The 23294-nt window shown below is 47.0% G+C and overlaps 1 protein-coding gene across 3 annotated transcripts in view; it reads left to right on the top strand.

Annotated features, from left to right (window-relative positions):
- The window catches only part of Psi (P-element somatic inhibitor), a 49342-nt gene extending 26509 nt beyond the window's left edge, over nt 1–22833 (top strand). For 2 of the 3 annotated variants that reach the window (XM_077649969.1, XM_077649971.1), the window contains 8 exons: nt 5452–5638; nt 6025–6182; nt 9632–9696; nt 9874–9971; nt 12721–12915; nt 13212–13321; nt 21057–21343; nt 22101–22833. In XM_077649969.1, coding sequence (XP_077506095.1) covers nt 5452–5638; nt 6025–6182; nt 9632–9696; nt 9874–9971; nt 12721–12915; nt 13212–13321; nt 21057–21326 — 1083 coding nt within the window. In that variant the 3' untranslated portion in view covers nt 21327–21343; nt 22101–22833. The remainder of the gene's footprint in view (nt 1–5451; nt 5639–6024; nt 6183–9631; nt 9697–9873; nt 9972–12720; nt 12916–13211; nt 13322–21056; nt 21344–22100) is intronic. The other variant, XM_077649970.1, reaches the window with a different exon arrangement.
- The last annotated feature ends 461 nt before the right edge of the window (nt 22834–23294 follow it).

Here is a 23294-nt window from a genome sequence, read left to right as displayed (position 1 = left end):
ATATTAACCTTGAATCACAGTTCACACAAACAGGGTGCTGCTTGTAATACTTTGCTGTTATGCTACTGTGTAATGTCCAGAAGCTTTTTAAGGTCACATTTCTTTGCTACAGGTTGTCTGCTCGGCTTAGTGCTCAGCTTTATATGTAATAGAGGAGTAAGTGGTGGAAAATACTCACTGGCTTGGGGTGCACGCTTTATGCTTATGCTACAAGATTTGAGTTTTGCTGTAGAGGATGTGCAGTGTTTCCTTCTTAGGAGTGTTACTGTCGTGGTTTGGTCTGCATCTGAATACCATGGGGGTGTGCAGTGTTTGCAGTATTGAAACTGCAATTAAACTTGAAAATTCCAATCTGTTAATTTGAAATTTCAGATAATTTGAAGAATTCCTGCGATCCTGTAAATTTGAATAGAACTTTTACTAGAAAATTAACTGGCGGCTTTCACCAGCCCAGTTAACTTTGCAAATTTGAGGTGTTATGTGGGAATGCCCAATTTCGATTCTGCCGCAAACCAGAGAAACAATGGTCTTTCGTAGCACAAGGTGGCGCTGCAGAGTGATGCTGATGATAGGTATGCAAATTGCCCTGTACTCCCAGCAAAAAAAAAAAAAAAAATCCATGACATAACTTCTGTACCACCATAGCGCTAGCGTGCTTGCAGAGAAGACGTGCTTCACTGAAACTCTGCAGGTATTTTATACCAGTTTCAATTTAAGGTACTGGCAAACTGGGTGCATCATTTTAAATTTGATGTGATTTTTTTTTTGGCCAATAAGGGCCATTAGATGTGGGATTGAGTGATGATCAGTTTCTTTAATAAAGGTAATGCATTCCTGTCCTTCTGTCCCATTTTTTTAGGTGCATGGTTAATTGGATTATTTTTCGCGATACCAGTCACTTTTTGTGTTTGAGAGGTTAGGTTTTTTGTCTTCTTAAATTGCTTACAGGTTCGTTTGAGATGGTGACATTTGATAGCAATTGGTGCATGGTTCTGCTGTGATTGCTCACTTTCAAGTAGGCTGCTTGCATTTTTGGGTGACCGTGGAAGTACTGTTACCTTGTCCTGTGAAAATAATTACAGGAAGCTTTAAGATGACTTAAAGGGGCCATGACAGCCTATTTACACGCATACCCTGCTTATCGCATTTAATTCTCAACTTGCTAAATTAAAATTCCCCCAAGTTTCAGTTGATTCTGTGTGGTAAATATTTTTAAAACGAATTTTTTCAGTTTCTTGTGCGAACTGCTTGCTGGTCTGGCAACCTCTGATCGCTGACGTCAGAGTGGCACACCCACCCCGCGCCGTCTGCTGCGCGCTGTTGAGGTGCTTGCATGCACACCGTAGACTGCGGCCGCTTGAAGTTTTTTTTAGCTTATCGAAATAAAATGCATTTTCAGTGTTTTTTTTTTTTTTTCGGAAGCCGTCGGCTTAGTACGCAACCTGAGGGATCCTTAAGAAAGTGGACTTGTTCGTGGCACCCCTTTTCTGATTGTTGAGGAAACAGAAATATATGGACCCCTGCTTTATTATTTACGCTCATAAACATGTTATTTTTGTGTTATGAGTGTGGTCTCTTTTTCAACAGTCAAGTGCTCCCGTATGTGGAAAGCGGCACGTGCCGTGCATGCCTTCGCCGATGTGCGCCGTGAAAGCCGCGGCGTTTGGTAGTGCTACCAATTCCTTGTCCACTGTTCATCGGCTCGATAATCGAACTCAAATTATCACGAGGTGGCACTACAGTAACCTTTAGGCTCAAAAGGAGCAGAGAAAAGTGACGAATGAGACTACTTCCCAGCTGCATGTGTGCATTTAAGTCGAACATACATTCCCTTCGGCACATAGAACCCTTTTGCAGGAACCGAGCCGCTCGCTAAACCCTACGCGACTCGAATGCTTTCGCTGCCCGCAGCAATGAATAGTCGCCGCTGTCTAAATGAGTGCTTGAAAATAATAGTACATCATTTAGCGTTTACTGTGCGTGCGCATTGTGGCCTAGGAATGCGACGATCACGACAACTGCAGCCCCGCGCTGGGGTTGTTTACATAGCTGTGCACAAACAATACTGCTCGTTTGCTTGCCATAAAATGCAAGGTGGGCTCTCCTTATCTTAAAAATTACATAGTATTGCTCACAAGTTGCAGTTTTACTCATTTACACACTATGATAACACTGCAATAAGCGCCACTGATGCTATATCGCCTGCTTGGGAAGCGCTTTGCGCAGGATCGGCACTTCCCGCTAATTGTATCTGCTTCCTCTTATGTCATCAGTATTTGATTTTAAAGCGCTTTAGCTAAATATACGTTTGGAATTTCCTTGAATTAGTGAAAAAAACTTTTGTTGTCCACAGTTCACGCCGACAGCTGCTGCCGGCTGCCTTCAGCACATGCTGTGCAGACCGGGTTACGTATCGGCACTTTCTCCTTATTGTACTCCCGCCCTGCGATGTAGGCAGTCGTCGCTTTGAGGGCGCTGTAGCCAAAACTTCGCTCAACAGCTATTCTGCGCTAGAACTTGCAAATTTGCTCTCCGCAATCGCCGAAATCGCACACACGAATGCTGCGCACACGCTAGGCCTTGTCACAGAAGGGGCTGGCAGTCCACCGCCAGCCGAATTTTAAGCATCTGGCAGGAGTTCCCCGCTGATTAGTAAGAAAGTGCGGAGATATGAAATGCAGCTGCTCGTTTCGCTTTAAAGTTTTGATAAGGATAAGGTACACAAGCGCAGTTTTTCGGGCCGTCTATTCACTGGTGTGAAGCTTTCGCTCAGCCGCACAAGCCCAGGCGACAGCGACGAGCGGCACCGTCGTGCGGCGTTTTCTGCCCGTGTCGCTTGCCTCGCCAATAGGTTCTATGCGCAGGCACCGATTGAAATCACATCCTCGCTGGTGCACGCACATCGCGTATGTGGCCGTGGCTAGCATCAGGTTCAATAAGTTTCATACCAACTAGTCCCCCACTACACTCTTCTGGTTCCCACTAAGCTGACTCTTTAAAGGGGGAGGCTACCCTTGAACACCAACTTTTTTGTTTCTTGATATATCTGAATTAAATTTTCAGGGTAGGCTCGCGGCATAACCATTTGAAGAACTACCAAGTTTCATGGAGCTGTGGGCACTGGTTCTAAAGTTACAGGAGTATATCAAAATGGTTCGCATAGGCCCCTTATACCAGGCCTGGAGAATTTGAAAACAGCGCTGTCACTGTGAAATTCATTATGGTTATTGCTAGATAGGTACTGCAGGGCAAGACAAGGCCCTTTTGCTGAATTTCCTTGCTGAAAAATTTTAGCACAGCACTGAATTTAGTTTCACTAATTAGACCTTCATTAGGTAAATTTTAATTGCTTGTGACAAATTTCAGATACAATAACTTGAAAAAGTGGGCTTGTCTTGCCCTCAGAAATTTATTCAGGTTTGAAATAAATAAAAACCCCATGGAAATCCGATAAGTGGTTCCCGAAATGCAGTCAGAATGAGCAGCCACACCAGGAAAAAACCTATTCTTAGGTCTAAAATGACCCTGCAGAATAGCTGGTGGTGTCCTTGCGTACTTCTTTCCTTTCCCGCCTCTCATTCTTCACCCGATTCCTTTTCTCGGCCTTGTCCATGTGCAGGGCATCTTTTTCTGCAGCTCTCTGGATGGCTAGGTGGCCAGGTGTGAGCCCCACTGACAGAGATTTCTTTGGTGGCCCTTTGACAACCAGCATTATAACTCAGCACTGCTTCATGCAGTGCTGTCTGCACAGCAATCAGACGCGTGCTGCTCCTTTGGCATCAGGGACCATAGTACAGAGTGGAAAGACTCGGACGCATTTTGCGTCTTTGCACCCAGGCAGCGTTGCAGAAGAGAAGCCTGTGAGAGGCGCTGGTAAACAGGCAGCATAGCCTCAGCGACGTAGCCTGGAAGGCTGTACTTGTGCTTTGGCTGTGGTGAATCACTTGCCTCGGCAACTTTATGACGGCACCACGAGTTGGCACTCTCTGGGCAGAAGTCATGGCGAGGCTCCTCTTCAGTTGATGTGACATGGTAGTACGATGCCATCACTGCACGCTCCATTGCAGCCACATCGTTGGAGTTGTTTCTCAGGGCCCAGCCATAATAGTCTGTCAGTTTATCAATGAGAGCCTTTGTCAGCCTGCCCTTCTCTCCCAGTGACTTTTCACTTTTTTGCACAAGGTTCCGCAGTGCCGTGCCCATCCTCATTTGGACGTGGTTGAGGCACTTTTTTTTAACAATGGGGACTAGTCCGTAGATGTTCTTCCACGAGGGCTGAGAAGGTGGCGCTGTCTCCATCAGAAACAAGCATTGTGTAACTCGGGTTGATAGCAGTCGTCAGGCGTGCTGTCTTGCGAGAATACCTTGTCAGAGATATCTTCCATAGAAAATCGTCTTCAGTACCGTCGAGCGTGTTTGATATCCCACATTTTTAATAATAATCAGCGAGCTCCTTGGGAATGCTGGCCGAAGCATCCGCGATCCAACTGCACAGCATTGCTCTCCTTTAAAGGAGTATAGACACCTAACTTTTGGGTGCGTGTTTTTTTGCTTGTAATGATGCGTAAGGCATTATTATACATGGATTACCACCCGGTATTCTCCTACGACCACTAAATAATTTATCTGATTTCTTCTCTTCATGTTTCGGTTTCAATAGCCGAATGAGGACTGGGACATCGTGTGCTTACAGGTCACGTGAGGCATGAAACAACTGCAATACAATCGCTTTTTCCTCATTCGCTTTCATTCCAGCTCTTGAGGAAGGCTGGCTTCAGCACTGCAGTAAATTATAATGATGAAGCAGCGATTATATGGACGTTTTTCCATCCCTCACGTGACACAAAAGTACCCTTTGACGTCATAGCCATCGTTCGGCTGTTGAAACTGAAACAGCATGACAGAAAAAATTTGATTACAAATTATTTAGCAGCCGTAGGCGAATATCACATGGTGATTCAAACGTAGTAGAGTTTTCGGCATCGTTGTGAAGAAAACATCCCACCAAAATTAGGTGTCGATACTCCTTTAAAAGCAGCTGAGTGCTGCTTTCGCGGTGGTCATACCATGAGAGATATCTTTCTGTGTGTCGGAAGGTCAAGTCAGTGTGGTGAAATGGCATCGAAATCGAAAATACTGATCTTTTCCACCGCTAGGTAACTCCTCTCGCTGGAAGCGTGATTGTGATTGTACTTAATAATAATGAAACTGAAACTACGTATTTCCGTCAAATTTTTGGGATCTGCATATATGAGGTGGAAATCTGACAAAAACAAACAAAATATTATATGCGTTTCCTTTACGGCGGCACATAAAAAACGTGAAGCTCTCTAGAGCACAGTAATCATGAGGCACAATCTTGGCGGGTCTTATATTGTTTTTCTGTCCCATTATACCCTAATTCCTACAGTGTAGGCCTGCAGTTTAGTGAGTTTTGTCGCCCTTTTGCAGGCGCGAGATCAGCAGAACATGGGCCGCGGGAGGGGCAGAGGTCGTGGGGGCTTCGACGGAGGATTTGGCCCCCCGGGAGGACCTGGCATGGGTCGGGGTGGCCGTGGGCGGGGCCCTGGTGGCGACGATGTGCACGAGGTGCAGTACACAGTGCCTGCTAACAAGTGTGGACTGGTGATTGGCAAAGGTGAGCACACATATTTTCTTAGTCTCTGGGAGGGAGGATCAGTGTGATGCCTGTTGTGGAGACTGCACGGCCTCGTACCCCGGGCCACTACTTCGTTGGCGCCGAGGGCAAGGAATTCCGTGCGACAGCAAAGTACCATGGCTATTGAGAAATGCAGCCTCTTCTGGGGCTGTGATGGTTAATGCTCTGGACAGGCTTGTCATGCTTTTTATGTTCGCATATTTTGCAGTGTGAAGCTTTGGTTCTTTTAGTGCTTATTGCTTTTCTAGCCCCCCCCCCCCCATTCCTTTTCAGCATAGGGCTTGGTTGTCAGTGGCCTTACGTGATTGCACTGGAAAAAGATTGTGTATGAGTGACACTCAGAAGTTTCATTCCCATGTGTGCAGGCGGAGAGGCCATACGCCAAATCAATCAGCAGTCGTGTGCCCATGTGGAGCTGTCGAGGGCGCCCCCTCCCAACCCTGTGGAAAAAGTCTTCATCATTCGAGGCAATCCACAGCAGATAGAGCATGCGCAGCAGCTCATCAATGAGCGGATAGGAGGGGTAAGTCTAGATGTCTTTTTATATTAGGCACAATTGGGGGAGTGCTGTACTGCTAGTGTTTTCTTTTGCTGTGATTAGCTTCAGAGGGTTTTTGGACTAGGGTCTAGCCAGAACGCATGATGGGTTTAGTGTTGAGCACTTCCAAGCCTCCCAGTATGGGCAGAATGAGGGCGGTATTGCTTGAACCCCCTGCATTTAATCCTGGCTGAGGCAACAGTAATGCCCTGTGTTAATCCCTGCTCCAGCCTGTCTGGTGACAGATTCATGACATGGTGACATTCTTTTGAAGTTGGTTTCTTCAAGGTGACATGCAGTGCTCTCTCAGCTGTCACTGCCTGCTGGTAGCCACTTCCGTGGCTGTTACCTGAACCCTTCAACCATCAGCACCGACCTGTACTCACGGGAGATTGTACCAATATCGCCAATGATGAATCACGCTTGCCCGACCCAGAGTTGCGTGACAAGTTAGTCGGCAATTACGCTAGTTGCAATTTTCCGCACCAGAAGGCGGTAGTTCTTCGTTAAAAGCATTTTGTGCCTTCAGCGCATATTTTAAGCCAGACAAGTTTCCTCACCAATCTCGGAAAAATTTGGTGAATTTCGTACATTTTATGATAATTAATTGGGCAGTTAAAGGGTTTGCGCACTTTTTATTCAGAAATTAGGGCTCCAAGAAGGGGGTGCACAAATTACGCAGGGATTCCGCAAGCGCGACTTAAAAAAACTCAAAGGTCATAACGCGCAATATAGGTATACTAGTGTATGTTGCTGCGTATACGTCAGCACCCGGACCCGCACCCCAAGCTGGCCGCCCCCTGAACGAAGCTCAATAACACGCTAAAACAGCATCGTCTCTTGCAGCCCAGCCAATTGTTCAGTAGCTCCGGATTCCGTAAGTTTGCTTTCGTAACTTCGTTCGGGAAAGCAGCCGCAAATCAATAAATCATTTGTCACACCACACACAAAATCTACACCCGGCCATTTCTTTAACAGTACCTAGTGAGCGTCGACCAAACTGCTTGTCAGCGCCTTATCACGGTGTGGAGTGGCAAAGCCAGCCAGAATAGCCAGGTGAGTTTGCCGACGCAACGATTGTCTATGGGCAAACTTGTGCACATGCGATTATTCTCGCTGGCTTCGCCGCTCCACGCCGTAATGAGGTGGTTGAAACTTGCCATATAGTTGTGATATCCCATTGCAAGACACGACCGAACAACCAAACACAAGCCGTCAGAGCCACCAAGGAGAGTGTAGCCAGCAGTCGTCACACCAATCGGCAAACAGCGGTGTCTGCTCTTCTATCGGCTGCCAATCCTCCCCGGAAGTGCTGCCGGCCGTTCTGAGTGGCGATGCCGCTGGTGCCGCTGCGATTGTAACAGCGGCCCTCGACATGACCATGAATGCCCAGTGCTCAAAAGATCCAAAAAGCCTTCCGAACAAATGCGGAATAGCCGAATGCAACTGGGTAGAGCCATAGGGTAGAGCCCCCGTGCAGGATGGTGGTCTAGCGCAGCACGGTGCGTAAAATATGCGAGTAAAAGTTTTTTTTATTAACCCAGGTGATCAGTTAAGGGGGGGACACTGGTTTTAGACCTATTTTCCTTAGTTTTAGTCCAATCCTAATTAAACTGTATCACTTTGCTCAGTTTTTTATACTGATATTAAATATAAAATTGTTTTTAATAAATCCACTAGTTTCTAAAATGATTAATTTTAATTATTAATTTATTAGTACCTCAGTACAAAAAAGGGCCCAATAAAAAATTTTTAACCAATGGCTACATGGTATGGTGAGTGAGGAGTGCAATAATCAAACCAGCTTTTCTGTTTTACCCTCATTAGTAATTTTTACAGCACTTAGAATAGCAGCATTCAAAGTGTGACTATCCTGCATCGATAAACATTGGAAAGCTATAAATTCTTGAAGTGTGATTGAACAATTGTGCTTCGATTATTGCATGCATTGTGCCTTCACCTTCCAATAGCAAACAACATTGAGATATTGACGTACTAAGTCAGCCAGGTGTCCAAAATTTTCATGGTGTTAAATCGCCTGCTCCTGAACAAATTGAGCCCACACAGTGATCTAAATTTAATATTATGGTCAAAATATCGATTTCCTGGAGAAAACTGGTTCAGTTGAAGAATACTGGCTATAGGCTCCAAAAATGTCATTTTTGAAAAATTTTTTGGGTCCTTTTTTGCTGCCAAAGACCAGTGTCCCCCCTTAAGGGTGCACAAATTACGCGAGGGTGCAAATTATGTGTGTAAATACGGTAGACCAAGATTTGTAGTGGGTCCCAAAACTCGAGTTAGCAATGTTTCTTGCATAACTATAAATGAATACTGCTGGACCTGCTTATAACTAACCAAACAGTGTTTGGTTGGTCGATGCCTTTTCATGGGAAGTGCAAGGCTTGAAGTTTTATTGCTCACTGTGAACCAGTTTTTGTTTCTGGGGTCTCAAATTAGTTAACAAGCAGAGGTAGTCTCTAAGAAACTGTTTCTTAGAGAAAAATTTTTGAATCTGCTTTAGCCTGTGAGCACTCATGTATGGGGCTGCAGATGAAACCAATGTCGCCAGCCAACTGGCACGTGATTCAACTGTCGTTGCCGCTCTGTTCCACCGCGTACAAATGCTGACACAGAATTGTAGCTCCATGTGGTCTACAAGCGGGAACTTCGTTGATAAGAGAGTGATTCTAATTCCAGTTGTGTTGAGCGGAGTGATGTTGCGACATGACCAAGACCGCTGACCTTTGCCTTCATTGTTCACCATGTGGCAGGAGACCGTTGCACGGACTGCGGCCATGTGCATATATGTTCAGTGCCTTGACAACCCGGCTTGGTAAAGGGCCTCACAACCTGCCCATGCGCATGCTGCTGCCAGCCATTGTGCCATGAGTATCCGTGCTGCTAGCAGTGTGTGTAGTGCACTGATTGTGTAAAAGGCTCTACAGAAAAAGCTCGTTAAGGGGAGATGCTATTCGAAGAAAAAAAGTGCTATAGAGCAATGAAATTTTGTGTGCAATTAGTTTTTCTGTAGCTTCATTAGAGTTTGTTCAATGTTCTCCTAAAGTGGAAAACAAAGGCGCCAATTTTTAAGCGAATTAACGAGCTGTTATGCGCATAGACTTCTATGCACTGCAGACCGGACCACGATGACTATCTCGAATTATCCAAAATTTCGAATTAACGAGTTGTGAATTAACGAGCTTTCACTGTGTATGGAGCAATTGGAAGGGATTCAACAGTAAGGGGCTAAACAGTGGGAGTGTCATGCAGCTTGACTTGAGATCTGTGCTGCAATATAATATGTTTGCTATGAGTTTGCGGTACTTCAGGCAGTTTATGTGCGGTGTTATTCTGAAGGAGCAGTGCTATTCTGCAAAAATATTTGCATCGTATTGATTTTTAAATTGTTTGGTGCGATATTTTTTTCTATACAGCCTCCTCCAGGGGCAGCCAACGGGCAGGGTCCTCCAAACTACCCAACACAGTATCCACAACCGTAGTGAGTTTTGTTTATGTTGGATTGTGTTTACCAGAACAAGTGTGTTACGGGACTGCAGTCGCACATTGATAGCTGTCCTGTGGTTGCTCTACTGAGAACTTGCACGTGTAGCATGTTTTGCACATGTCAGCAGCCTGAGTGTTGTTGACCCTGGCTCATTGTCTGTTTTGCTTGTAGCCAACAGCCACCGCCTCCGAACCAGCCCTATGCACCGCAGGGCTGGGGCAATGCCTATCAACACTGGCAGAACCAAAGTGCACCCCCCAATGACCCCTGTAAGTATTGCTGTGCCTGTCACCATTCTGCTATGTTGTTGGAACCACTGTGGCCCTGCTGATGATTTTCACTGTGTATTGAGTGCATCTGAGATTGCAAGTGTTCGTAGGTTAGGTACAGCTTTTGTTAAAATGTACAGCATGCAGGTTTTTCTTCTAAACAAGGCACTGGCCATTTGGCAGTCAGTGCTGCCTGCCGCGCCAACAAAGGTAGTATGGGTGAGGCTGGCACCAAGCGTAAGTGTAGCCAGCCAGGCTAGCCTATATCTTTTGGTATCCTCCAGTTGGGGTAGAAAAGTGACTACAGTAGAATCTCGGTGATAAGAATCTAGAGGGAAGGCGAAAATATTCATATCACCCGAAATTTCGCATCGCCAAAAAACGTGCGAAATCCGTCCCGAAACTATGAGACGCTCACAAAACATTTATTTGCGTGGAAAGAACTCGCGTATGTCCTTCCGAATCTTCTCCGCGAGGTCGGCCAGCAGAGAATTTTCGAAGCTGAAAAACTGGGCTGTAGTGTTCTCACGTACAGTCTCGGATGTCACAGCATGCCGCAGAATATCGAGAGCGTGCATAGTTTCGGTTGCCGATGGTGGCCAGGTAAACCACGTGGCCAGCTATACAATCAACTAACATGAACAACCAAATCCGTTGGCAGAACTGTGCAGAATGAGGGGCGAGCGAGCAGATCAGCACTGTTGGCGAGGTACATTCGTGTTTCGGAGGGTGGCGTGCCATAGAGCTATGGGCGGTGCCCATTTGTGTTCAGAGGGGTGGAATGGCAGTGGGAGTGAGGCGCGGGTGGCTGGCATTGCGAAGGCCAAAAAACAGGTTCTATTGTATCAGTGCGCAGTGGGGACAGTGCAGCAGCTGGAATTTTTTTTTTCAAGGATTTCGCATTGCACTACCTTTTGGTATGAGCACTCAGGAGGCAGACTTCATTGTTATAACCGATAATGCCGCATGGGGGCATTGTAGTAAGCGGGTTATTTTACCATAGGAAACATAAAAAAGTGGACCGTGCGACTTCAGAACCCCACAACACAGCTTCGATGATAAGCAGGACTATGGTATTACCCTTATTACATTCCTTGATGTCATGAGAAACTAATACCCCTGTCACACGGGCACTCTAAAGGCACTTTGAACTAATGCTCCTTTACGCTCCCAAAGGAGCACTACTTCAAGGGAGTTCGTCCGTGCTACACGGTCGCGGAACCACCTTCGCAAGAAGTTTTTAGCGCCCTCATCGGCGAAAAGCGTTATTTAAATTGCAAACCTCACTGCACATGTAAGTACATAAATGTCACGTTTTTTTAGTTAATTAGTTTTATAACCGTTTTATGTTAAAGCAACGCAATTTTAACTGCAATAATGACATGATTTTCCAAATATAGAGCACAACATCACAGTGCTGGCCACACTGAGCCCAACTCGCTCGTATATCTGGAACGAGAGTATGGCGTGGCGAGACTGCCACAAAACAAATGATCTTATATTTTAAAACACCACTAATCTTATGAAGTGAATTTATTTATGCTGTTAACTCGCTGGGAGAGAGAGTACTCCCTTGAAGCCTCAAAGGACGAACTCGAGCTGCCTTGTTTCGAAGCTCCTTTGAGCTAGGTGTCCTTTGGCGCGTCCGTGTGGCAGCGCGCGTTCGTCCTTAGAGTAATGGAGCATTAGTTCACAAAGTACCTTTACAGTGTCCGTGTGACAGGGGTATAAGGCATACATTTCAGCAAGTTACCCGCAGAAAATTTATGCTTCCTCTAAAATACCTGCATAACACATTACAAAAGTGCACCAGGATTTGTTTTACTTTAAAATAAATGACAATATTACATGTTTTTTGACAATTTCATAACTGATTTTATTAAAAAAAATAAAAGATGGTGCCCTTTGCGCCGGCGAAAAGCCGATAAGAAGGCAGATTTTGGCCCGTAGGCGACTGACTGTGCTTCATTGAAGTCCGAAATATCCTGCAAGTCTGAATTACCCGTCGGCTACTGTAATAGTGTTGCAGATGAAGTGATGAACTTAACCAGATGTGTTCAGGTGTTGCGATTTTGTCATTTTGAGGTGGGTTTGCTGTTGCGTACTTCACCTCCGTGCCTTCCAGGCTGGGCAGAATCAGGGATGCAGTTTTCTTCCCTGCATTCAATCCTGGTTAAGGCCACAATAATGCCCTGTTTTAATCCCTGCTCCAGCTTATCTGGTGACAGATTCATGGCAGGGCAACAGAGTATTGGCTCTATGTTGCTCCCTTCCCAAAGGGCCACCGATTGGTACTTGCCTTAATCCAAAGAGTTAAGTTGTATTGTGGCTGCCTGGGTGGGCTGAACTCATGTAAAGCCAGAGCTGACACTTGCAGTAGCCTGTTGTATTTTTCGTTGTGTGGGGCTCTGTGGACCTGAGAACACTGCAGGTCCTATTGATGTCTGTACACTTCATGCTTGCATTATTTCGAAACTTGCCAGAGCCAACAATGAAGAACGTGGTCAGCCTTGCAGTGAGCAGCTATTGCATAAATTCACACTATGAGGTTAACCCTTGGTATGCTCTCCTTAGCATTTGTCTCATCAATACATATTCGTCGGCTATGTGCCCAGTCCGATTCGTCCTAAGGGTGGTAATCTTTAGTGGAGTGCAGTATGTGTGGAAACAGCTGCACATCGAAACTGGTGCAGTGAAGTGATCAGACAAATGTTTCGTTTCACACATTTGCGAATTTCGTGTGTTGCAGCTAAGGCCGCTGCTGATGCGAATGCTGCTGCGTGGGCAGCATACTATGCCCAGTACTATGGGCAGCAGGGAGGCCAGCCACCGCAGACACCACAACCTCCGCAGGCCGGTGCCACCTCTGCCATGCCCAACCAGGCAGCCCCACAGCAGCAGCAACAGCAGCAGCAGCAGCCCCCACAGGCAGGTGCACCTGCGGGTAAGTCACTGGGGCCATTCATTTGTCATTCCAGCACTGTGAAGACTCGTCAGAGTGCAGAAAATTGTGGAGGAATCGAAGGGCACACTGGTTTAGTGGCACTCATTTAAATCTTATGGTCTGCTGTGGCAGCCTAGCAGCATTTGGATTCAGTGGAAGCATGTGAACTGATAGCACATTACTGAAGTGCAGCATGGCAGTGTTATAGTAGGTATGCAGTTTTCCTTTTCTACAGTAGTGTGGATATGTATTGTACATGCAACCTCTTGTGACCACCATGTACTGTGGGGTTGTAGGTGCACAGCCAGACTATAGCCAAGCATGGATAGAATACTACCGTTCCTTGGGGATGTTCCGGGAGGCTGATATGATTGAGCAGCAGACGAGAGGAAACCAGAACCAGCAGGTGAGGAGCTCTCTCCATTGCATGTTGCAACACCCATTGGAGAATGGGAGCACAAACCGGATTGCTCATTTCAGACTTGATAACTAATGAACCTTGAGGTAAAGAAATGTTCATGAACCCAGCAGCGAAATTCTCAGTGTGCTGATATTGCTTTTTAAAAATGTAACTAGGGGTGTGCAAATATTTAAAACTTGTACGGTCCAGTCTCATTACGAACACAGACATTATGCATCATTGTCTATATCACAATATGCTCTAATATTTGTAACAAACCCGTCAAATTTTTCTTTGTGTATTGTACATGGTTAGCCACAATACGGATACCGTATAATCACGTGTAAGGGCCGCACTTTTTTTCCAGATTCGAGAGCCAATTTTTGCGGTGGTGGTCCATACACGCAATGTGGGAAATTTTTTTTAAAGTAAAAACACGCCAATCGGGGAATATGCAGCATTTATTTGCATTTAGTCGTCACTCGTGGAGTCTTCAGACTCCGAGCTGGTGCTGTGCTCTGGTGCATCATGTTCATCCCACAAGAAGTCGCGCAGCATGTGTGTTGTCAATGCGCAGCCGTTGTTGCGCATTTCCGTCACATAGCAGAGCAGCTCTCCTTCCAGTTAGGTAAACTTGCACGGCTTTCCTCGGAAAGCACGCTTTTTGCAGCTTGTGTTCAGTATCACCAGCTCCAGCTGGTGATGCTGGTGCTTATATGGATAGCAGTAGGTTGCATCGGAGGAAAAAGTTGATAATGACCCGCAGCCTCGGATGCCATGCGTGGGTGGCACCTGGAAGCCCCTGTGCATGTGCGTGGCCTCTGCGATACAGCGCACCACTGCTCATAGCTGGAGCTGATTGCGGAGGCCACGGCGCGTGCATTTTGAACGCTATTCCCGCGTGGGTCATGGGAAGTTTAGGTGCGTCCCTTATACAAATCTTTTAAAAATATTTAAGGAAAACAGGTTGTGTCCCTTGCACACGTTTGTACGGTATGTCTAGCCTCCCAGCGAGAAGCGCACTAGCTCGGATGGAAGGTGGCAGGCTTTGCTGCATTGTGCAAGTTATCGGTGGTGTAGCAAGCATTGAGGCTTGATTCATGCCTTTACCTCGCACTCACCAGAAGCACCAAAAAAAAAAAAGGAATAGCTGCGTGGAGTGTTCCAGATGCATTCGCACCTCTCGCAGCAGTCAACGAGGCTCCGGAAAAGCAGCTAAGTGTGTTAGAATTAGGTAATTTCAATAGGAGCAGTGTGTTCTGATTCTAGTTCAGTCAGTGAGATAATTGCATTCTTTTTTATCTGGAATGTTAAAACAGGGTGTGCATTGGAATTTTTTTCTATAATGAATAACGTGCGATGCACCATTCTTTCATGGTTCTTTGAATTTTATTATTCATTGGGAGCAATTTGAGCTATTTTTTAGTGTTCTCTTGTGCTCACTGTTATGACCAGAGTGTGCACAAACATTCATTGTTTTTGCAGTTGCATGACATGCATAAGGTTTAAGCGAGAATTCCGTTTAACTGATTCCCGATCGAGATTGTGCTGTATCTTTATTGAAGGGCAGAAAGAAAAACTTAATTCTCATGCAGATGAAGTGATGGACTGAACCACATGTGTTCAGCTGTTAAATTGAAGAATACCGAGGTTGAGTTCCACTTGCTTTTGTGTTCCACGCCTTCCAGGCTGGGCAGAATCAGGGATGCTGTTTTTCTTCCCTGCATTCAATCCTGGTTAAGGCCACAATAATGCCCCGTTTTAATCCCTGCTCCAGGTTATCTGGTGACAGATTCATGGCAGGGCAACAAATTATTGCCTATATGTTACTCCCTTCCCAACAAAAGATTGGCAGTTGCCTTGAATCAAGTTATGTTGGTGCAGAAATGTCTCTGGTACTGTTTTGTAATGGACTAAAATACAAACCTTCCTTCTAGGCATGTGCGAATAATGGTTTTTTGGTTCGAAGCAAATTCTAATCTAGTAATTTTCGGTGAAAAAATTCAGATGTACTTCTAGCTAACAAAAAAAAGGTTGAATGGCACAATAAGCATTTTAAAATTGTGTATTTTGAACACACAAGGCCATTACATGAAAAAGAGAGAATGCATTGAACTATATTGCACTCATTGAAGCTTTGTTGATGTCCTGCAAAAATGGCCTTTGGAAATTGGGGAGTTAGCCTGCATGCAGAGCTGACTTATTTGTGGAGTGTGAGAACTGAGATCCCCAAGTGCAGGTCTTTAAAAGAGACTTCTCCATGAACTCCTGCTAGGTGTACACGCTGCGTGCCCATTGTCACCCCGCGTAGGGTGTTGGAAAGGGGCACCTGCCTGTCACTATCTGACCTGTGCTAGCTTCCTCTTATGCTCGCGTCTTCGCACTTGATTCTTGACTGGGTCTTTACACTTTTGTGGCTTTGAGCTGTGTGCACACTGATTTCATTCTGCGAGAAAGTGCTGCCTTGTGCCCCTGCGTGTTATGTTCTGTTCCTTGCTCTGTGGTTATGAAGCATAATAAAGAATGCAGGCAGGGGTGTGAAGTTGTATTCTGAGCTAACTTTTCTTTAAGAACGAGTATAGACGAGGGGGTCACCTTTGCTCATTGAGGGGAACGGGTCCTAGGCATGAAATTTATTATTGAAGCTAGTCTTAAAATCTCAAGGCAACATGTATTTTCTACGGTGGCAGGTTTAGACCTTTGAACTGAAGTTATACAGTAAAAGCTCGTTAATTCGACACTGACGGGACCGCGAAAAATTGTCGAATTAACCGAATGCCGAAATATCGAATGAACCACAAAAAACATGAAATTTGCCCCAGCATGACATACCTTTATTTGGCAAAGAAGTTTGTTATCGTCGTCTGCTTTTTCGGGCGAATTTGAGCTGCTACAATAGCTCTAACAGCTGCCAGATGCTCCGCGGCACGCGAACCATCCGGAATTTGTTCACAGAAGTCTTCCGGCACGAACAAGGCTTCTGCGGCTTCTTTCACCGTGAGCTTCGGCGTTTGGGGCAGGTGCTCACAATCGTCATCTTCCGACGAATCGTCGTTGTCGGTGCCTGTCACTTCTTGCATGATTTCGTCCTCGGTCAGCTGACCGGCAATGGCGACACCATCATCGGTGGACACGTAATCCGCGAGCCGCACGGCAGGAGGCAAAACGCTGTCGATACAGCTGTCGTCTTCTGTGGTTGCGTCAGCTGCTTCTGTCGGCAGTTCCCCCACACCGCAGTTCGGTTGCACAAAACCGCTGTGCCGAAAGCAGTTCGCAATAACTGCTGTAGGCGTGTTGGCCCATTCGTGCGCCAGAATGTTCAGAGCGCTGAGGAGCGTAAGGTCGTACTTCTTCCCAGCTTCCATACAGAGAAGCATGCGCTGCAATACATGCTTTCTGTACTTGCATTTTATATGCTGGATTATGCCCTGGTCCATGGGCTGAAGGGCTGTGGTTGTATTCGGCGGGAGGAACACAAGCTTAATCCATTCCAGGCCCGACACCTTGCAGTGAGCACTGCAATTGTCCACAACCATGAGGACCTTCCGTTTCTCAGCTCGAAAACGCCGATCCATTTGATGAAGCCAGGACTGAAATATGCTGGACGTCATCCAAGCCTTCGTGTTGGCTTGGTATTCAGCCGGAAGGCGCCGCACGTTCTTGAAGCACCTCGGCTTCTGAGCCTTTCCGATCATACATCATACTTGACCATCACGTCAAAGCGTGAAACACCATCCTTCAGCACCTTCAATATTTCCACTTTCGTGGCTAGGTCCTTCGCCTGGTTGTACTTCGGCCGCTTTGCCGGTGTCGCCATCGGAGCAGGACGCGATGGCGAGGCGCGCTACGCACTCGAAAACAGCACAGTAAACACGCTGGCAAAGCACGCAATATCCAGAAAAGGCGTGTTAGGGTTCAATAACCGCGATCGTAGCAGCAAGAAACACGGGGCAACGACGACACACGCCAAAACGAGACTTGCTGAACATAGGGTTAACACGACTGAGCACAACTGCAAGAGGCAACGAAGCACAAAGAAAGACACCGGGCGCTTCGGCCACTGCTAACCTTGCTTCCCTCGCCCTCTCTCGCACTGCTGATGACGATGACCGTACGGATGGCCTGCGCTACATTCTTTTTTTCCAACTTTACAGTAGTGCCGCTCTTGGCGGGCCGTGGAACTAGGTCGAATTAACCGATGGGCGGTAAAATTTGTCCGAATTAACGAGAGTTTTGCCCCCATAGACTCCTATATATAATTGTAGGGACCATGCGTGCAGGTCGAATTATCTGATTGTCCGAATTAACGGGGGTCGAATTAACGAGCTTTCACTGTATGACATGCGTGGTGTCATTTCTACTGATAGCAATCCGTGACATCTGGAAAGCCAATGGCATGCATTTAGCAAGTTCTCTTCAAGACGATTTTTTAAGACGCTCGTGACAAAACTTCGCATAACTTTATGTAACACAATGACTTGTGTTACCGTATTTACACGATTGTAAGTCTACCCTTTTTTTGAAATTTAAAATTCTGAAATGGGGGGGTCGACTTAAAATCGAAATGAAACCTTGAACTGCCAATAAAAGCAAGAAAAACAATATCAGGGACGCTACTGCGATGTTAGAAGTTTTTGTTTGCTCTACGGCTCCAAGCGTAGCATTCAGGTATTCCGTGGGCTTTTTGGCCAGGATTGTTCATTTTTTATTTTTACTGCGCACACCGTTGCCCACCGCGATGGTTCAGTGCTACTGAACAGGATACCCGGGTTCGAACCCGGCCGCGACGGCAGCGTTTCGATGGAAGCGAAACGCAAAGGCGCCCGTGTGCTGTGCGATGTCAGCACAGCAGGTTAAAGATCCCCAGGTGGTCGAAATTATTCGGGAGCCCTTCACTACGGCACCTCGTTCTTCCTTTCTTCTTTCACTTTTATCTCTTCCCTTACAACTGGGTTTCCGCTGATATTTGAGACAAATACTGCGCCACTTCCTTTCCCCCAAAACCAATTTCATTTCATTTCACTTGCGGGAGGGGCCGCTGTCCCGCTGTTGCAATCGCGGAATCTGCGCCAGCACCCGGGAGTGTCGCTAGCTGATGGAAGAGCCGCTTTTTCAGTTGGTTGCGCAATACGTTACAGCGGCGCTTCTGGGGAATGCCGATGTTTGCTGGAAGAGCCGACACCCCGACACCGATCACTCTTTGTTTGGTGGTGCTTGGAGTTGGTGCTTTTGACTCGACTGCCGGCCGCGTGCTTCGCCATGAGCTCTCCAGGTTCGAAAAACATTCGGCGCTCATTCAATGCAGCGTTCAAGAGGGAGGCCATCATTTACGCCGAAGAAACCAACAACTGCGCGGTGGGCCGCAAGTTCGACGTTTATGAACGGTTGGTGCGGGAGTGGCGGGAAGCAGTGGGACAAAATTTTCTATTGCGACTCCAAGCGAAGAGGTTTCCGCGGGCCGAAGTCTGGACGCTTTCTGGAGCTGGAGGTCAAGCTTGCAGCGTATGTCACCGAAATACATGATCGGTCCCTTCCAGTGACATACGAAATGATCACGCAACAAGGCCGGGTCTTTGCTGCGGAAGCTGAAATACTCTGAACAAACTTCAAAACCAGCAGGGCTTGGGCTTTGAAATTTATGAAGAGGGCTGGCTTCTCTCTTCGTCGGCGTACTAGTGTATGCCAGAAGCTGCCTGCTGCTTATGAGGAGAAAGTTCTCGCCTTCCATAGGCACTACCTTAAGCTCCGCGACTCGCGGCGATACCTGCTCGGCCAAATCGGCAATGCGGACCAGACTCCCGTCTACTTCGACATGAAGAGCAACACAACAGTGAGCGTGAGGGGACCTCGCGAGGTGAAGCTTCTCACGACAGGAAACGAGAAACTTCGGTTCACTGTTATGCTATCATGCTTGGCAGATGGCACAAAGCTCCGACCGTACATCGTCTTAAAAAGAAAAAATATGCCGAAGGAAATATTCCCGAAAGGTGTGATTGTGCGAGTTAACGAAAAAGGCTTTAAAACGGACGACTTAGTTATTGATTGGTACCGTTGGGTGTGGCTTTTGAGGCCAGGGGCATCCCTAAAAAATCGCAATCCGAACCTCCTCGTGCTGGACTCATTTCGCGGCCAGCTTACCGCGAAAGTGAAGCAGAGCTCCGAAAAAAGATACAGATATGCTGGTGATTCCCGGTGGTCTGACGGGGCAGCTGCAGCCGATAGACGTTGGCATTAACAAGCCATTCAAGGACTTGCTCCGGCGTGAGTACGAGTGGCTGGCGGTAGAAGGGCGGGAAGTTACGCCAACGGGGCGCGTGAGGAGAGCCTCCCTGGCGGCTGTGTGCGGGTGGGTGATTTCCGCTTGGGCGGCCGTTCCACGCGATGTCGTGATGCGGTCATTTAGGAAGTGCGGGCTTTGCATGGAGGACGATGTGCTGTGGGATCGCAGCGGCGGCGACGACGACGACGACAGCAGTACCACTGAAGATGACTCAAGCGAGGATGAATAGCCCATCTATGCAATAAATTTTCGTTTTTGAAGCGCTCCTCCGGTGTTTTTTTTCGGACATGCGATTGGGGGGTCGACCTACATTCGCGTCAACTTACAATCGTGTAAATACGGTACATAAAATTTAATAACATACTTGGAATCTGCGCACAGCATCACTGCGACTTTTTTAATAAAATAATAGTCCTTCAATGCTTGCATAGTCGTGAAACTTTCTCCGTAATGCTTCGGAGGGCTTCATATGTCGACCGTGTCTTCCACAAATCGGTGCTGGGAGTCCTCTCGGGGCAACAACATGAGCGAGCGTCTGTGCAGCTGCGATACTACAGGGAGGATGTGATGCCGGCGGTGTGCTGCAGCCATTCTCATGCCTTCATTCACAAACAAGTCCAGTGCATGTGACGCACTAACCTGCGATGCCGAAGACTTGCTGCACGACAGGTTGCAGAGGTACTTGGGGAAAAAGCCTTGCTATTCTGTCTGCTGAGAGAGACTGAGCAATGCAAAATACAGAAGCGGGCAATACCACGACGGGAAAGTGTTGGATTTAGCTTAGACTCCAGGCATGCTTTGTCATTGAGAAGTATTTTATCCCACGTATATTATTTGGATGGATAGTCCATTGTCAGCAGCACAAACTTTGTCCCGGCGGTGTCCCAAGGATGTTCGAATGCCTACCATCCGTAAGCATATGTAAAGTTTTACTCACTTCGACGAAAACAAGAACTCTGCTCAGACAGCCGCAACCAGGACACATTTAATATGCTACAGACTGTTACTCTAGATCTTCCTTAGTGACATTGCAGGCAAGTTGCAATGAAAATTGACACTAACGCGCAGGCTGGATCCTTTGTCTCGTTGTTGCAGCCAACATTTAAGGTAATAGCAGGTGAAGTAGCATCCATGCTATGCCCAAATAAATACGAATACCCGGAAAGCACAAATACCAAGAGGTTGTGAGCTTGTTGGCCGGAAAACAGCTGCTGTGAGCAAGGCTGGCGTGGCCGTTTTGTGCCCCCACTCTGATGGCTGCACCACTAGCAGTGCACACTGTCCCTACGTGCAACTAGCCAAAATTTTGTGACCAAAAACAATATTGGATTGCGATAACACGCTTGATTTTAAGACCCTCTTCCTCTCAGGTGTGCTGGAATATCCCATGACTTGTCTATCAGGGCGTGGGCAGGGGCGCACTGTTCTTGCAAAGTAACTTGACAGGGGGGTTGTTTTCAGGGCCAGCAGGGTGCGTTCACTCCGGGCAGTGCTGGTCCTGGTGGGCAGCAGCAGCCGGGCCAGGCAGCGGGTGCAGCTCCAGGGCAGCCGAGCGGTGCCGGTGCTCCTCCTCCTGCACAGGGCTACCCCTATTCTGGGCAGCAAGGGCCCCCTGCAGGGGCACCGCCTGCCGCACAGCCCTCATATGGGGCGCCTCCTGGGGGAGCTGCTGCCGCCACCGCGCAGTACCCGGGATACAGCTATCCCAGCTATGGGGGTGCGCCCCAGTAGCTGCCTAATTGGCGATGGTGAGTGCGCCCCTCCAATACTCTTGTATGCAACCACTGCACACTCGAGCCTCGGCAGCTCTGCAGGGTGCCTTGTGTAGTGCAGCCTGAGCTTCTGACTCACTGCAAGAGGGCTCATCTGTAATTAGTTGCAATTTTAATCACTTATTCCATGACTTGCGAACTTTCTGTATGTAGTTCATAAGTCATATAATGTTTATGGGAATAACCATTGTAATGCATTGAGATAGGATTGATAGCTCTGCATTTGCTAGGTGGCTTGAATGGCAAGGAAAGTGCGGTTACAGAACCCTGGGTGGTCTAAACTAATCTGCAGCCCTCCACTATGGTGTGCCGATTAACCACTGTGTTGATTTTGTACGTTAAACCCCATTATTTACAATTTGTGCTATTCATATCAGTTAGGTATGGAGATGTTTTCTTGCCCTTGACAACATGGGGTTTTTGCACTTTGTGGCTTGTCATGAGAGCTGCTGAGACTGAGTGCTGTGTTAGGCAATTTGAGCTGCTGCGCATGATTTTAGTGCCTGTAGTTCAGCTCAATTATTGGTGCATGCTGGAGGAACGCAGTACGGTTGAGGAGTCACTTTAATGTAGCGTCATGAAACAGGGTGGCATGTTGGGGCGAAGGTGAGTTGAGGCTATTTTTCCTTTTTTTTTCTTTTTCTCCTTGAATGCCATGTGTGCAAAGGGCAATCACTCAGGCCACCTTGTGTGTTGTGTTGTCTTTTTTTCTCCCCCCTCGTGTCTCTTGCAGATTTTGAGCTGTCTGCCCTAGCAGTTGATCTACTACTACTACTACCCTCTTGCCTACTTGCCCTTGGTCCCGTTGATGATCTTGATCATGCTGGGGGAGTGTTCACTGGGGAGTTGCAGAAAGCAGGCCCTTCAGGAGAAAAAGGAACAAAAAAAATATACATATGGGCTTTGAGAAATTTTTGCACTCAAGGTCTACTGCTGGATTGTGCTGTTCACCATAATTCCTTAGTGCACACCTCCAATGGCCTCATTTGATTTCACTTCTCTCGCTGTCGAAAACAAACACAGCAGTGGGCGCAAGAGAGCAGGCAGGCACATAGCGGGCACCACAGGAGCAGACACATTCCGACATGCTGTTCTTCGCAGGGCAAATAATTGTGGCTTCCTTTCCTTTCACGTTGTCTAGGGGCGGCGGAAGTGTGACTGTGGACAGGAATCGTGAGCACTAAACACATCAGGCATTTCATTTTCTTTTACACAGTTCACCAATCGCTAAGTAACTCTCCTAAGGCAACACAGTGTTTTGCCTTCCCTTCCCTATTTTGGGCCATTGTTCAATTTTATTGTACAGTTCATAGTCTCTCTGCGCCATCATGCATTATTTCTCTGCCACTGTGTTACTATAAAGGCCATTGGGGTTTCTTATTTTCCCCCCTTTTGATCCTGTCCCCATTTTTGTACTCTGTGGAATAAACTTGTGTGAGAAGTGCTTTTTTTTCTCTGTGCTGCAACATGGTGTGTGCTTGTGTGTTGTGTACCGCTGACGGGGGGTGGGAACAGTTTTGCATATCAGGCATCGGCCGTCAAAGTAAGTGGGAGTTGAGGCTTATCCACGATGAACATGATGCGTGCGATGTTGGGTGGTGCTACTATGCTTTGAGAATTTGAAGGCTTCCAATTAAGCGTGCTTTGTGACGTAATGAGCAAAAGGCATTGTATGTGGATGTCGGGGTACATGAAGGCGATGCTTAGCCTAGGTCGTGGTTTGTGCGATGAGTGGTAAGGGGGCAGGAATATACTCTAGTGGATGGGGTGGGTTGTTAATGGGACCTGATGAACTCCATTGGATGCTCTTCTTCATGGCAAGCACTTTGCTCTTCTCGTTTTGATGCAGTTTGCATTCACATTTTCCCGTCTTTATGTTCTAGGGGGTGCCATTCACTCTTCTCCTTCGCAAGGAACCCTCGCAAAA

This window comes from Amblyomma americanum, chromosome 1 (genome assembly GCF_052857255.1).
Source record: "Amblyomma americanum isolate KBUSLIRL-KWMA chromosome 1, ASM5285725v1, whole genome shotgun sequence".
Taxonomy (NCBI): domain Eukaryota; kingdom Metazoa; phylum Arthropoda; class Arachnida; order Ixodida; family Ixodidae; genus Amblyomma; species Amblyomma americanum.
Note: the sequence above shows the minus strand (reverse complement) of the source record. Positions and strands in the feature narration are given on the sequence as shown.